At 46.1% G+C, this 15,290-nt stretch overlaps 1 protein-coding gene across 2 annotated transcripts in view; it reads right to left on the bottom strand.

The window, feature by feature from the left end:
- The window catches only part of LOC8043741 (nuclear pore complex protein Nup133), a 60,102-nt gene that overhangs the window by 15,227 nt on the left and 29,585 nt on the right, over positions 1-15,290 (bottom strand). For both annotated transcript variants that reach the window (XM_040216505.2, XM_040216504.2), the window contains exons 18-24: positions 15,029-15,135; positions 14,172-14,271; positions 11,460-11,579; positions 7,650-7,772; positions 6,330-6,534; positions 5,162-5,295; positions 1,497-1,536 (exon numbers count right to left, since the gene is read on the bottom strand). In XM_040216505.2, coding sequence (XP_040072439.2) covers positions 1,497-1,536; positions 5,162-5,295; positions 6,330-6,534; positions 7,650-7,772; positions 11,460-11,579; positions 14,172-14,271; positions 15,029-15,135 — 829 coding nt within the window. The remainder of the gene's footprint in view (positions 1-1,496; positions 1,537-5,161; positions 5,296-6,329; positions 6,535-7,649; positions 7,773-11,459; positions 11,580-14,171; positions 14,272-15,028; positions 15,136-15,290) is intronic.

The raw sequence follows: 15,290 nt of genomic DNA, 5'->3' as shown, positions 1-15,290 counted from the left end.
GAATATTAAACAGTTTCTCCAGGCTTTTCACTACTGCATTATGCCTAAGCGAAAACCCCCTGAACTTGTAAGGGTTGCTCCTAAGCTCCCACTTGTCCATATCTAAGCCAGGTTAATTTTAATCTAACTATATTTATAGACTGTGACCTCAGAAAGTCCAATGCCTACATGGAAATGGCAAATAAGCGATGCATTTGACATAAAATTAAACCTATAGAGATCCTCAGTTATACCTCATCAAGGGGATTTGTAAACCTTGCTATATGTAAATATTTCTTATTAAATCTAGAATTTTAGAAAGTTAAAAAAGAATCATGAATGATGAACGTAGGTTGTCAGGACATCTCTACCTAACATGTACTCTTGTGTAATAGCCAGAGTTTAATAATGAAAATTTTACTGGAGTGTACGTATCCACATTCACAAAGCTTCCGTTTCTCTTTACATACTACACTAACTGCATGCACCATCCCGTTTTGAAAGAGGGCTTTTCTCTTAAGAATAAGACTGCAATAGACTGTACTTCTTTATGTGTTGATCGCAGCAGAATTGCCTCGTTTAGCGCGCTTCTTACCGAGCACCGGTGCACTGCAGAGAAGCAACACCCGCAAAGCTCGCTTTCGTGGGTGTTTTTTTTCTCTGCAGTACACCAGTGCTCGGTAAAGAAACGCGCTCAACTGGGCTGACCCGTTGCAGTGAAAATTTGGAAAATTATGAATATCAGTGTTCATCTCAAAGCGAATATTAAATAGCATATTATCCAAAACTACAATTTAAAGTTTTAATATTTGCACAACACTAATGAATTTAATATACACTAGATCATAAATGACAGAAATGCTCAAGACCAGAGCCTCCCCTTAAAAGGTGGGGGTTGTATGTACCAAAGCAAATCAAATGGTGCCTCAGACGACTGGCAAAGAGCACAGTAGTATTAAAAATGCTGCGAAACAAGTTTTCCTTTCTTGCTTTGGCTTACCCATGATATAAATAAACTCTTCATGCTTATAACAGAAAAAAACAGATGTCATCTAGTTCTTGTTAATAGCATGCATGAAATGAAAACAAAAACCACCAACGTGGTTTCGAATTCTCTTGTTTCTTTGACTATCTTTTTCTTTCCAAGAACGAACAAGTGCCCTTGAGAAAGCATTTCCGTAACCTATGAATAATGGATCATCCCTTGGTGAGAAAGGTGGAATGAAACATGCACTACAAAAGGAATTAAGTACCAAACACCCCACCAAAATGTACCGAGCCAGTGTGACCTCAAAGTGCCATTCCGAACTGCTATTAGAATTAATGTAAACAAAGTTTACAACTTAGGGTATATCAAAACAAGACTAAAACTAAATGAGATACACCTCTTCTAGAGGTCCTCACAGCGAATGCTGTAGGGTTTTTCAATGTGGATTTCTTCATTTGGTGTAAAAAAAAAAGGGCATAAAGCATGTTGCTCAAACCACCAAAATGTTGAGAATACAAAGACCACTCACCAGAGTCAAGCTGCCACTTGAAAACAAACTCGGAGAAACCCTGCAAAGGTGAACAAGAGAAAAACCTTTGCCAGCTTTTCTGGACACAAATCGGATGCTCGGACCCAGTCCTTCGAACGTGCAAGAAATAAAACCCCACTCTACCAAAGCAAAATGTTTATACTACAGAACTGGCAAGTATTACAAGTCGATTATTACCCCTGTCAAAAATGCATCAACTGAATCAATCAACAGTAACAAGTGGAGAGACACCAGCTCTTTCATTCGAGTAGTAAAAGACATCACATCTTTTGTTTCTTGAAAAAATTTTAAAGGTCACTCCACACAATATTTTTGAATTTGGGATTATGACTGTTTTCAGCTAAAGCAGTGTGTCTAAGTTACAAAGTATAATTTTTTTTTTTCCCCGATATTGTGTGTAGTTTTATAACCTTATAAACAGCACCTTGCAAAGCTCACTCGAGACAAAGAGCGAAGCTAGCATTCATGGGTCCAACCACTTTCACTATTTCGCTGTCCGAAAGCAGACCACGGACGACGGCTCGTTAGTTCACGTCAATGCCTCCGATGGACGAAACGTCTCCGAGGGCTACGTGATTCCTCGACCCCAGCTTTGTTGATTTTTCACACCGCTCAGTTACGCTGCAACTTCCCATGCCCTGCTCGGCTTGGCTTGACCTGGCCGTTTGGCGGCTTACTCGATTGGCGGCTGGCTGGGTCTGATGCAGTTCAAGACTTGCGGAGCCATAAAATAAAAGTGCAATCAATATGCGTCAGAAAAAAAAAGTAGAAATATTGATGATAGTTGTGGGACAATCATAAATATTAATTATGTGAGAGCATTTATCACATTTGCCTGAATATAACGTGTCTATGAATATAATGCAAAAGCCGGTTTTGATGCCCTCAAAAAGAAAAAAAAAATATTACTATTATAACGCAATCCGAGGCAGTGTAAATTTACAGCACTTGGGGGCATAGCAGAGGTGAAAACGTAATGGAAATCAAAGAAATATCAGCTGATGTTTTGACTGCACTCATCCTCACTGCTCAGGTCCTTCTGTTTGCAATCCACTTGGCCACTTGACAGATATGAAGCAGCACGGTGCTGCTTGTCTGGTAGTTTCTTTTTCTTCGCAAGCTCCTCGGCAGCCCACAAGCAAAGCAAGGCACGAAGTAGAAGCACCAACACACAAACACTAGACCACTCTGGAGCAGAAACTAAAAAATGTGGAGGCAGAAGAAAGACTGATAGACCCGATACACGATCACACTCATTTTTGTTCTGGTCTCCCCACGTAAACACCTCGTGTTGCATGATTGCGTAAATACGGTGGGTGGACTTGGCTTGGCTTCTGTTGACTTGACTTGGCCTGGCTTGACTAGAACTGGCCAGAGCCCGCATTCCCGCGTGGCGCGCTGCACTTCTGCGGGGTGCTTTTTGGCGTGTTGTACGAACACAAAATCGATAAAAATGCTTTTCATGTTTCCTACTTCCCCCTTCACATGGCCCAATAGCTAATAAATTGCCTCCCACACCCCCCCTTCTTTTCCCACCCGACCTCCTGCACTGAGCCCAGAGAGACGGCTTTCTCCAAACTCGCACGCCTCGTGGCTCAACTCTATCCCAAATATAACGCGAGGTGCGTTTTGAAGCGTTGTAATTTAGAAAAAAAACTCACGTTATATTCGTGCAAACATATGCGAGTAACTGCGATATTTGCCTCTCGCTAAACTCTAAAATTGAATACTGTCTCTTTCCTCGGCGTCGTGTAGTGCGTTTTATTTTGTTTGTCATCCCAATTCAAGCTGCATAGGCCGACCATCTGCTTCTTAACGAGTGCAAAAATACTCCAAAAGCCGGGAGACGTCATAATTAAAACAAGAATACCGACTTGACATAACAGAAAAAACAACTTCATTAGACGTTTCGCCTCCCATGCGGGAGGCATCATCAGTAGTTACACAGCAAATGCAGGGTTCAACCCAAACTCAACGCTATTTATCACGAATGTCCGTGTAAGCTTCGTAGAAAAGGGCCGCGGTTTTTGTTGCACACGGATGTGTCCCTGCGAAGAAACCACGATTCAAGAAGCTTTCGGGGCCCCCATCTGTCCTCTCTCGCCAAGGTCGTCGCGGCCGGAAAGTCGAAAGAATGCCCCATTGTCCACGCATGGTCCACCAGTTCAGTCTTCAGTCGCGTCGCGTGGGATGCGTACGTGACGTCACGCTTGTGTTCTTTGAGTCTGGTATCTCTCCTCCGTCCGGTTTCACCAATGTAGGACGCTGGGCAGTCACTGCAGGGGATCTTGTAGATAACGCCTCTTTGGACGTTTGCCGGGGTTGGGTCCTTTGGTTTGGAAACGGAATTTCCAATAGTTCTGTATGGCTTGAAAACAGTTCGGATGCCAAGGGGCCTCAAAGCGCGACTAAGAGGTTCGGAGACTCCTTTGACATAGGGGATGCACACTACATTCTTATCTCTTTCCCTTTCGCACGGTTCCACATTTTGTTTCATTTTGTTTTTGACCTCGTCATGTGGAAATGTGGAACCGTGCGAAAGGGAAAGAGATAAGAATGTAGTGTGCATCCCCTATGTCAAAGGAGTCTCCGAACCTCTTAGTCGCGCTTTGAGGCCCCTTGGCATCCGAACTGTTTTCAAGCCATAAAGAACTATTGGAAATTTCGTTTCCAAACCAAAGGACCCAACCCCGGCGAACGTCCAAAGAGGCGTTATCTACAAGATCCCCTGCAGTGACTGCCCAGCGTCCTACATTGGTGAAACCGGACGGAGGAGAGATACCAGACTCAAAGAACACAAGCGTGACGTCACGTACGCATCCCACGCGACGCGACTGAAGACTGAACTGGTGGACCATGCGTGGACAATGGGGCATTCTTTCGACTTTCCGGCTGCGACGACCTTGGCGAGAGAGTACAGATGGGGGCCCCGAAAGCTTCTTGAATCGTGGTTTCTTCGCAGGGACACATCCGTGTGCAACAAAAACCGCGGCCCTCTCCACGAAGCTTACACGGACATTCGTGATAAATAGCGTTGAGTTTGGGTTGAACCCTGCATTTGCTGTGTAACTACTGATGATGCCTCCCGCATGGGAGGCGAAACGTCTAATGAAGTTGTTTTTTCTGTTATGTCAAGTCGGTGTTCTTGTTTTAATTCTTAACGAGTGCACATTTTTCAGCATCAGAGGCAAGCACTGCACATGCGCATAGACAAACCTTGCGAAAGATGCAACGTCAGCACACTGGCGTGATGACAAAGGTGCGTGTCAGTCTCTATGCCTTTCACAATATTTTACATTTCCCCGCAGGAAGGCTTTTCCAAGTAGAGGCTGGTACCATCGTTTAAATATTACATTTTTAAGACCACGTACAACAGTTGTATAGTGGCCTTTTCTATGCTTGGAGTCGAATGTTTCGTGCTACATTGCCAAAGCCAGCACATTCTCCCCTGTGCCACAACACTGCCAAGACTACTTGCAAGAGCGTGTGCAGATGAGAAGAGGAAGCCATGTGCCCCTGCAGCAGTGCAGGGCTGCAGCACGGCGAAGCTACACTGGCCTCGACAGTGCAGCACAAAACAGAAACTGCCTCGGCAAAGAATTATGAACGATTGCCGAGGCAAACGTGGGAAAAGGACAGCGCACCTGTTCTGCGAACTGGCTCATGTAGCTCTGAAGCCTGTCCTTGTTGCTCGTGGCCTCGCAGATCTCCACGAGGGAGCCAAAGTCAAAGTATTTCTCGGCGAGAGCTGCCGCCCTCTCGTACTGGCTGGCTTTCACTGCAGCAGGAGGGAGGGCGAGGGACATAAATAAGGGGGAGGCGTACGTTCCCGGCTACGACAGAAGTGGCCATCAACACCACACACTATTTTCTTGCAACTTCTAACTTAACACATCCAAACAAAAATAATTTTAAGATGTATTTTGATGCACTAACCAAACTGTAACATGTAGAATTGAATTTTGTGAGAAATGCAGCCAATGCTAGAGTTCAATATCTACCTTCCCAGCACGGGCTGCCGTGTCTTTTTTCAAAATCGTCTCTTCATTCTTTTTCGTTTTTTATGTTTTTGCAACGCCGAGAATAATGCACAGACTGAGGTGAGGAAGCATCGCAGGAAGCGACTCATTGTGTGTTGTTAACATAAAGTCAATACCAATACCTGATGTGTGCAAGCACGTGCAGTTGGTTTGTAGTGCAGGAGCTTGGCAGCTGGCCAACTAGGCCAACTCTACTAGCTTACACCAAACTAGACTGCAACAGATGCTCGTGAAATCTGAGTTAGCTTCAGCAAGAAAGCAATTCTGCATTAAAAGTAAAGCGATTTCACCATTTCTTGTTGACAAGACAGGCCAAAGAACTTCCATGACACGTCCCTTCAATGCCCCATTGGTGCTCGATACTCCCGAAAACTTCTCCAAGCCTCTTGTGATGCTATTTAGCAAAACCAAATTTTTTGCAAAAGTTTTGAGAATACAATGATTTACAATGGGCAAAACAAGGGATATTGAGGAAGTCCCAAGATTTGGCCTATTGGCTGGTGGCTACAAAAAAAAGGCACCCCTTTTCTCCCTTCCAATTAGATGTATACCACTAGCTTGGTCATGCTGACAAAGGCTAGGAAGCACAGAATGTCTTGTGAATGAGGTGCACACACGCTATGCGCGTGTCCGTCATGAGGTCACATGACTGTGACGTTGGACGCCGTCATGGTGTCGCGTGACGTCACAGTCCATTGCGACGGTTCTTTGCGACAGCCTTCTCTTAGGCCGATAAAACCCAACCTGCGGTAAGAGTGGCGAGAGCACTAACCCAGGGAACCAATGAGGCGGCTCCGATCTTGCTGAAACTTGAGCTCGAGTCTTTCGTACGCCATGAAGTCGTGGCCCAAAGAGTCCAGATGGACCTTGTAGCCAGCGAGAACGAGATCCGTCAGGTCCGTCAACTGCTGGAACACCTGACCTCGGGAGGGTGCGTCTCCCGCCAAAGGAACTGCGTTCGTCACCGTCAGTGCGTGCTGCAACCAAAAGACGACCAGCAGGCTCTACTTGCTCCAAAATAACAGCAGACACTTTTCTCTTCTATGGTTGGCGACAAGTTAGGAGTTTGTGTCCAGCTTTTCCCACAAAACCCTCCACTCTAACAGAGCGAATGCTGGAGAGGAGGCAAGTCCCTCCTCACCTTCCCTCCAGCATTCGCTCTGCTACAGGGAAAAGAGTGGAGGGTTTTGTGGGAGGAACTTGTCCTGCACTCTCAACTTGCCCCCGACCAGAAGCTTCCTACAATTTTTTGTGCAGTTCTCCGTAAGGTTTGTCACAAAAGAGAAAGCTGCAGGGCTGCCCGTCAGTGAATAATAAATGCAAAAACACCGTCTTCCTTCATGTTGTCGGGGGATAAAACAAGGAGAAGCATGTTAGGAAAAGGCATACTCGTGGAAAGTTCTTTCTTTTGGGACTTACATGGAGACAAGTATATATCATGGCAAGGGCTTTTCAACATTGCAGAAATAACTTGCTGATGATTTCAAGAGCTAAACATCTTTACTGCATAAGAAAGGCTCGAAATTATATGCCAGTTTCAACAATGATTAATGTAGCGAGTATGACTTCCTTGCAAGACAAAACGCTTTGCTATTTTGATGTAATTCAAAGATTTAGGATGCCAGACAGTACCAAAAATATATTTTATGAGCTCGAAAACTAGAGCTCCAAAATATTTACTTTTAGGCAGGTCAATGCAAGTCTAAAACATGCAAGAAATTAATTGACATCTTATTTCTCATAAAGTCCAATAAAGTGAGAGTCTCCAAGCCATATCGTAAACAACGATACATCTTGGGGATTTGCGTTTCACAAATTTGCCAAAATGCCGCGCTTCGGAATACTTCCTGGGAAGAAAATTTCACAAACTAGGACGTGACGGTCATTCAACGCCACGCACGAGGAATGTTGCACAAATGAAAATTCACAAGCGTCTCGCGTGTTAGTTAAATTGAGTCACCGTAAAGTATAAGCTGCTTAGAAAAAATGCAGCGTCAACAGATAAACAAGCAAATCGACCGCATGAGCATAACATCCTGGTCAAACAATTTGCATGGCCTCCCAGTTCCGACTTGGGCGAGACCCCCCGCACCTGCTTGCAGAGCACGTCCCGTAGGGCGGAGGTCCAGGGGCAGTGCTCGAGCGACAGCTCCCGGTCGGACTCGTAGAACTGCTGCTCCTTCTCCCTGAACAGGCACGCCTCCTGCAGCACTTTCTGCCCCGGCGGACGAAAGAGAACGGGACAAGGAAACGCATAAAGACACCTGCACCGACGCCTAAAGTAATTGTGTTTATGTTTATACGGCGGGAAGTTAGCCAGCCCCAATGGGCGTCTGGTGTCTCTGCTGTAGATGACAGATTTCGCTAATGCAGAACCTCTGCTAGCCTGGTGTCTTTGACGTGCATAGAGCAGTGGCGATACATGACCGCAAGGCGGTACAACACCGATCTAGATCTAAACAGGCAGGGGTGGGGATTGAACTTGGGATCTCTGGGCTCTGCAGTGTGTGCTTTCGCACCACGTGCATCGAGTTGCGGTGTGCTAACGCACTAGGCCACCGATCTCTCCCCCACCCGCAAATGCCCGACGAGCCAAAGGCGATGCGCACTCGGCACAACAAACCACGGGAGGTCACGTTCGCGAGAAAATATTTACTTTTTCAAAAGTATGTCGGGGGAAAGAGAATGAATTGGCGGAAATGGGGAACCCCGGTCGACTGAAAAAGCAAAAAAGGAATCGTAGCAACCACATCAGTCGAGGCCTTAGGAAATCAACTCCCGCTTTCAGTTGTCCCACATGTCCAGTATGTTTTGTTCATTATTTGTCTTTAGCTTACACTTGAAAAATCAGATGGTTACTGCAAGCTAAGAAAAATTATACAAGCTTGGTCATGCTGACAAAGATTGGTAAGAACAGAATGTGTGATAGGCCTCCTAGGGAAGAAGAGATGGGTATCTGTGCACGTTGGCACACCATGCGCATGACATCGCCTTTGAATGCGTAGGCCCCTGACCCTGGAAAGCTCTTTAGGCAAAGCACTTGGCTCACAATCTCAAGGTGGTAAGTTCAAACCCTACCAGGGTACTGTAATCTTTTTACATGGTTGTCTATGGGTGTACTGCTTTTCGGTGCCACTACAGCCAAACGTTACACAACTCCTTGCAAGTCGGCTGATCAAACACATTTTGTGTTAATTGCTTGTTTGGCGAAGAAATGTGTTTATGTTTTACTATAGGTGCTTTGCCACAAAGCAGTACTGATAGTTGTCCAAAGGAAGGAGTGTGAATCCCGCATCGGGATGTGACTCCGCTAGATGCAGCTAACACAGCTAAAAGTGCATGTCGCCGACCTTGGTTACATTAAGACTACAGCTTCAGCGAAAGAGATATGCTGTTTCAATAACTGAAATTCAACGAGCTACTAAATGCCCTTTTTCCAAATGAGACACGAGAAAATCGTACTAAGGTTGTTCTAACCTAAGTGTGCCTGCTGCAAAGATTTATAGAAAGGCCCTGGTCTTGAACATTTTTCTGTCATTTCTGACCTACCGTAAAGTTCCGAGAGAACGCCCACCCAAAATTAAGAGATAAATGGTGAAAAACATGGGGTGGGCCATTTTTGGGGATGCCACAGCAAAAATTGATCAAATATAAAGGATAAACACGAGGGCACCGGCTGGAAACCACGTGACGCGGGAACTGATACCGCAGATCGCGAGCACCGCAAATTCATATTTCACTGCGATAAACACGCGGGAATTCGCTACAAACTCCTGTGTCATGGGAAAGGATACTGCAGGTTGCGGACGCAGCAGATTCGTGTTTCACGGTGCGAAGGGCCCACGGAGACCCACTGAGAACTCGCATCTCATGGGAATGAATACCACAAATTGCGGTCGCAACAGCTTGAAGTTTTATGGTGCAATAAACATGCAGGAACCCACTACAAACTTGCCTTCCACAGGAACCGACATTACGGTGCAGATACCGGACGCGAATGCAGCAGAATTGTAGTTTATGATGTAAAAACACGCAGGACCAATTCGCACGAAATCGAGATTGCGCACACAGATCGTGGACAAAAACGCAGGAATCCGCTATAAATTTTATGTCAAAGGAATGGATACCGAAAATTGCGAACACAGCAGATTCGCATTTTACGGTGTACACGCGGGAACAACTTGCATGTTACGGAAGCCGATATTGCAAGCGCAAATCAAGGACAAAAATGCGGGAATCCGTTATGAACTCGTTTGTCAGACGTGCTGCTATAGCAAATTGCGCGGCTGATGCGATTCCTGCAGGACATTGCGTGACGTCTGACGGGATTAAGGGGTGGGCCATGTTTTGGAACTTTTATGGCACAAATATTTAGCCAGAAAACGGGATGGCCGATCTCTTGGGGGCGGGCGTTCTCTTGGAACTTTACGGCAGCTTATTTATAAATATTCACATCTACTATAAGTGTTTGTGATAAGCACAAACATAAGCTCTTTGTTTTTGTATGTATTATAGCTTTCAAGAAAACCTCAACTTCATCATACAGTTAAACCTCGATGTAACGAAGTCGGTAAAATTCGCAATTTACTTCGTTACATTGAAATTTCAATAAATCGAAATTTGGCTTTAGCATGCAAGAAAAAATTCCGAAACATTTTACGGGTATGAAAACTCACCGAAAGTGACATTTATTTAAGAGCAAAGTAGTCCGCGAGTTTTGCTTGCGCCTTGTTCGACAGTGGCAGCGGCGTGGCGGCGTCATACGGCGTTCGAGCGCCCAGAGCGCTTGCACGGCATCTTGCTGCCCATGCGACGCCATGTACCTCCTCAGTTCGTCCATTGCGTCGAGCACTTCTCGAGTGCTCGTGATCTCGGCAGTTTCTTCAGGATGGCGTCCAAAACGTTTGCTTTCTCATCCAAAGAAAGAACTTTACGTTTCCTTATGGCAGCAAACACGTGAGTCATTTACGGCTCTGACGTGAGTGAACCGCCCGGTTGAAAAATAAAGCTGTTTAGTTTAGGCGGTGCCAATGTTTCCAACCTACACAGCACTCTTGACCGCACAGTTTACTTACCCCCTTGCGCCCACAGTGTGCTTGCGCCTTTGCTTTACATCACGCTCGCAAGACGATAATCGGTCTTCTCGGTCTTCTCCTAGATGGCACTGCCCGTGCGGTCGCGCCATCACGTCGCTCCCCCGCTGAAGTTGGCTCCCGCGCTACCCGCGGTACAGTGGACTATGATGATCAGTCAATGGCAGTGGTGATGCTGTTATGTCGTGTTAACTTTTTGCTCGGCATTTTCTGGCCAGCCCCGCGGAATCCACTTTGCCGCACGCCTCGCCGGCGCTACCGGCGCCGCCTCCTCGGGCAGCCTAGGAACGTTGGAAGGCCTGTCCCCGTGAAGTAACCTATCAAGCGCTCGCGTTCGCGCATAATTTTTTTTTTTTAACCACAATTTTTTTGCGAAGTTTTTTTTTTTTTTTTTTTTTAGAGTCTATTTATTTATTGCCTTCTATGGCGATGGCACTTCGTTATATTGAAATAGCAGCAAAATAGACTTCGTTATATAGAGACTAAAAATACATGGGGTCTATGGGCAAGAAATTATGAAAAATAAAATACTTCGTTAAATCGAGGATTTCGTTACATTGAAGTTCGTTATATCGAGGTTCGACTGTACAAGTTAATGCACAACTTTTTTAGAACACCCTAATAAAAAAGATGCGGTAAAAAGCTGAAGCATTGCTGAATTCTAGAAAGCTTGTGCTAAAATTCGAACAAGTTAAGCTCTTCCCTGCCGTTCTCACGTCATCGGCGATCATGTGTAAAGCCAAGCTTTGCTATGGGGAGAAGCCAAGAGATGCTAATACAACCCCCTACAAGAAAAGAAAGAGACTCACCACAAGGACTGCGTTGACGAGCGTGATGAGCTCGAAGGCTTCCTTGGGAGAGAGTTCCTTCTGCAGCGCTTCCTCTTCTTCCTCCACCAGCGCAGGAAAGACGGCGTCAATCTCGGACACCTTCAATTGGGAGAACACCACCCTCTTCCACATTGCCGTCGATCCACCGGACGACGTTTCAAAATTAAACGTGCAGACGCACGAGCGAGCTGCCAGTGCACCGAGTCCTAGAAGACTACCATACAGTGTGCCGTACAACTCAAGAAAATGACAAAATACAGATTCGAGTATCTCCCGCACGTCTAAAAGTGGCACCGTCGTATGCAAGTAACACCTTCCTATAAACAGCCGTTCTCACAAAAGGTATATAAGTTGCATCTTTGTATAGGTCGCAAATGGTCGGGGAGCACTGCGAAAAATAAAGCATGGGGTTGCTGCATTCGCGGACCTATGCTACCAAGCTTTGAACTGTCTTTGAAGAGCCAGAAGAGCAGGCCGTTGGTGGCTTTTCTGCGTTTCCTCCTTTATTGTAAATGTTAATAGAGTCTACAGCTTGCATAGTTAATGGCACTGGTGAATGTCCTTCCTAAAGATTTCCGGACTGTCGAGCACACAAACGCTTCGTAGAGGCATACAGTCGAGCCCGGTTATATCACAGACGGGTATTTTCAATTGTTGTTTTTATCAAACAGTCCAATCATCCCCTTTAGAAAATCCCATGTAACAGTATAGGAGCATTGTTTTCTGTATCAAACTCCCATGGCGTGGACACTCGACATATCGAACAAAGAATGGCCGCCATCGCATCTCCCGCGGCCGGATTGCGCGGGTGGCAAGCACATAGCTCGCATTGCAGGGCTGGCAGACCGTCAAGCCAGCATACGTGCACAAGGATATAACGGGGATATGCACAAAAAAAAAAGCAACAGTAAAAATGAAATAAGAAATAAAAAAGTTGAGGATGGCAGAAGCAAAAGGAAGGGCACGCGCGCACGTAGGGAGGGCAGACAGTGCTCCTGTTGGAACGGTATCGTGCGCTCTTTCCCCAACAGCGCTATTGCTGCACAACTCCTTAACCTCCAAAAAAAAAAAAGAAGTCTTTGTCAAGTTGAGTGTTGACAACAACGGTTGAGCAATCACACTTTGAACGCCGTCTTCATTTACCTTTTTCTTTCGCCGTTTTTGCTTTGCCCATTTTTTTTTCTAATTTTTTTGCTTTTCTTTTTTGGCTGCCTGAATTTAGTGAGGTTTCTTCTTTGTTGCTTAACTTTATTCTAAGGATTGAGATTTTTTTTTATGCAGCTCGCCTTTTCTTTTTTTTAATTTATTTTTAAATTATTTTCGTGTTTTGTTGTCAACGCTGTGTGGAGGTCGTGGCCAGGCGTAAACGATCGCAAACAGCTTCGTGTAAATGCAGCAGTGTCTGTGATCTTCACCAACTAAGCCCTACCGTATTTAGCGGCTCTTAGAGGCTCTATTTGGTAAGGTCCCGTTTGTCGCGGCCTTCGGTATTAGCAGAGACAGGCGGAAATTTCAATTGGAGCTTAACAAATTTTTGTACATTGCCGCGTGCGCACCCGACCAAGTAGGCAGCGCACTCATGGCCTAACGGTTATCGCGCTTGCCGTCCAAGCAAAAAGCCAGGGTTCGATTCCTGGCCGCGGGTACGCATTTTTGTTGACTCTGATGTGATGTTCCGGTAAATTCGAAAACCGAGTTGCTGATTAGAGGTTAGAATGTTCTACACGCCCAACGTTGTACACCTATTACCCCAGAAGCCAACGTATGTACAAAAGGGGCTCCGCGTAGCAAGCCGAAGTCATTCTCGCCCCAGCGCTCGACCCTGCTGCTGCACCGCCATCAACGCCCGCGATGCTCTACTGTTATCCTCCGTTTTCCTTTTGTTTTGGGCACAAGTTAGCCCCATTAAACGTTTGGTTTGTTTCAGTTCTCGTCGCTTCATGAACTGTCATTCGTGACAATATCAAATCATCGATATATCAAACTATTTTACGATCCCTTTTGAATTCAATATTTCTGGGTTCAACTGTAATCCAGTCCAGATAAAAGAAAAACATGGCAATGTGTTGCCGGTGTTGCCGCTTACAACTGCAGGGGACGCTACTGAACCCAAGCTCCGAGCAACTCCTGCGGGTCGAATGACGTGGAAACGCATACGGAGCAATGTTGGACATGGATACGTTTTCAAATGCAACGGTGGCAAACCTTTACTCCAGCTTGAGTTAGAGAAATGTGGCCATGAAAAAGCGCAGACGTGGCAGTGGGGAAGCGCAGACACGATGTGGGGAAGCGCAGACGTGGCACGGGAAAGCACAGACGCGGCCAAGATGCCGTGAGTGCATTAGTAGAGGTCTGAGAGGTTAGCGCTTCACCACAGATGTTGTCAATGGTATAGCTGTCAAGGCAAATCGGCGAGCTGCCCTTTAGGTGTCACATGCTCCCAATACATCTGAAAATGTGGTACTCGCAAACGTTGAAGGATAAGAAACTTGCAGGTTTTTATTTTTATGCACGCAGAATATTCCAAGGGTGAGCTGCACAGTCACAAAGGCAGCTTCCACGTAAGGCACTCTAATGGGTGCAGTGATTTCTTTTTCCTGTTGTCCCTCATCTCTTTCGCCCTACTTGCATTTCGACATGCGTCCCCGATTCGCCCAAGTTCATACTTTTCCACGGCGCAGTGTGCCCCACCTGCTGGTAGAAGTGGTCGACGGCCGTGAGGCTCCCAGATGGCGACGCCTGTCGCCCCTGGATCACCCGCCTGATGCTGTCGTCAACCACGCCGCCATACCTGGACAAAGGATCCAAACACAAGACTATGTGGCAAAGCGTTTCACAAAAGCCCCGGTACTATTAACTTGTGGTGCCATCTCCTGATAGGCGCAATGAGCAGACAAGAATAGTGCATCGTCCGCTCGTTGTGCCCATCATGAGATGGCGCCACAAGTTGATGACGTCGCTGACTCATTCATCTGCGAACGCCCCTGACGTGAAATTTAGCAAGCTTTTTGCTCTAATTTTTTTACAGGGAAAGAACTGTGCCTTGAATTTTTCGCGCGGTAAGACTGACCTGCTCGACACTCATTCGGTGAAAGTTTGAGCTTTCCACACGCAGGTGCAGATTTTCCCGGCTCGTTTTATGGCAGAAGGTCCGCTTGGAACATCCTATAACATGCGGATCAAAAATGTTCCAGCGCCACCCGATAAATAGCACCAGCTTGTTCTCTCATTGTACAGGTCACAGGCGGATGAAATGTGGTTGGTCGCACCGAAGTGCGAATGAGTGAACCAGCCTTAAAACTATGTACGCAGCACTGACGCTCGGCACGCATTCCATACTTTGGTTCACCTCGGCGTCACGCTCATGGCTCAGTTAAGTATAGACTAAAAACTTTCAGCATGCATGGAAGCCTCTGCAGCTCGTAGCTAAGCGTCTTCTGCAATGTCAGATGTATCGGGCAGGGCTAGCCTTGCAAGAAGACACAAGCGGAGTCAATGTCTCCCGTTAGAATAGAGGACCCGCCGGGGATACAGTGGGAAAAACTCACTGAACTTGCAGAGAATGCAGGTGTATGGCAGCCACCAGCTTCTCAGCATGCTCCTGCAGCAGCAGGTTCGTGGCAAGCGGGGAACCCCTCACAGTCACCGCATAGAGCTGGAGGACGCATTCAAACAGTCAAACTCCATGGTAACAAAGACACTCAACTTCCCTCAAAATATTTTCTCTAAAAATCCTGGATAGAGCAAATACGTCAAAAAATAAATATTTCCAATAAAAAATTTTGCAGCGCCCTTCCACCTCACGTGAAG

This window comes from Ixodes scapularis, unplaced genomic scaffold (genome assembly GCF_016920785.2).
Source record: "Ixodes scapularis isolate PalLabHiFi unplaced genomic scaffold, ASM1692078v2 PGA_scaffold1__304_contigs__length_218370807, whole genome shotgun sequence".
NCBI lineage: Eukaryota > Metazoa > Arthropoda > Arachnida > Ixodida > Ixodidae > Ixodes > Ixodes scapularis.
Note: the sequence above shows the minus strand (reverse complement) of the source record. Positions and strands in the feature narration are given on the sequence as shown.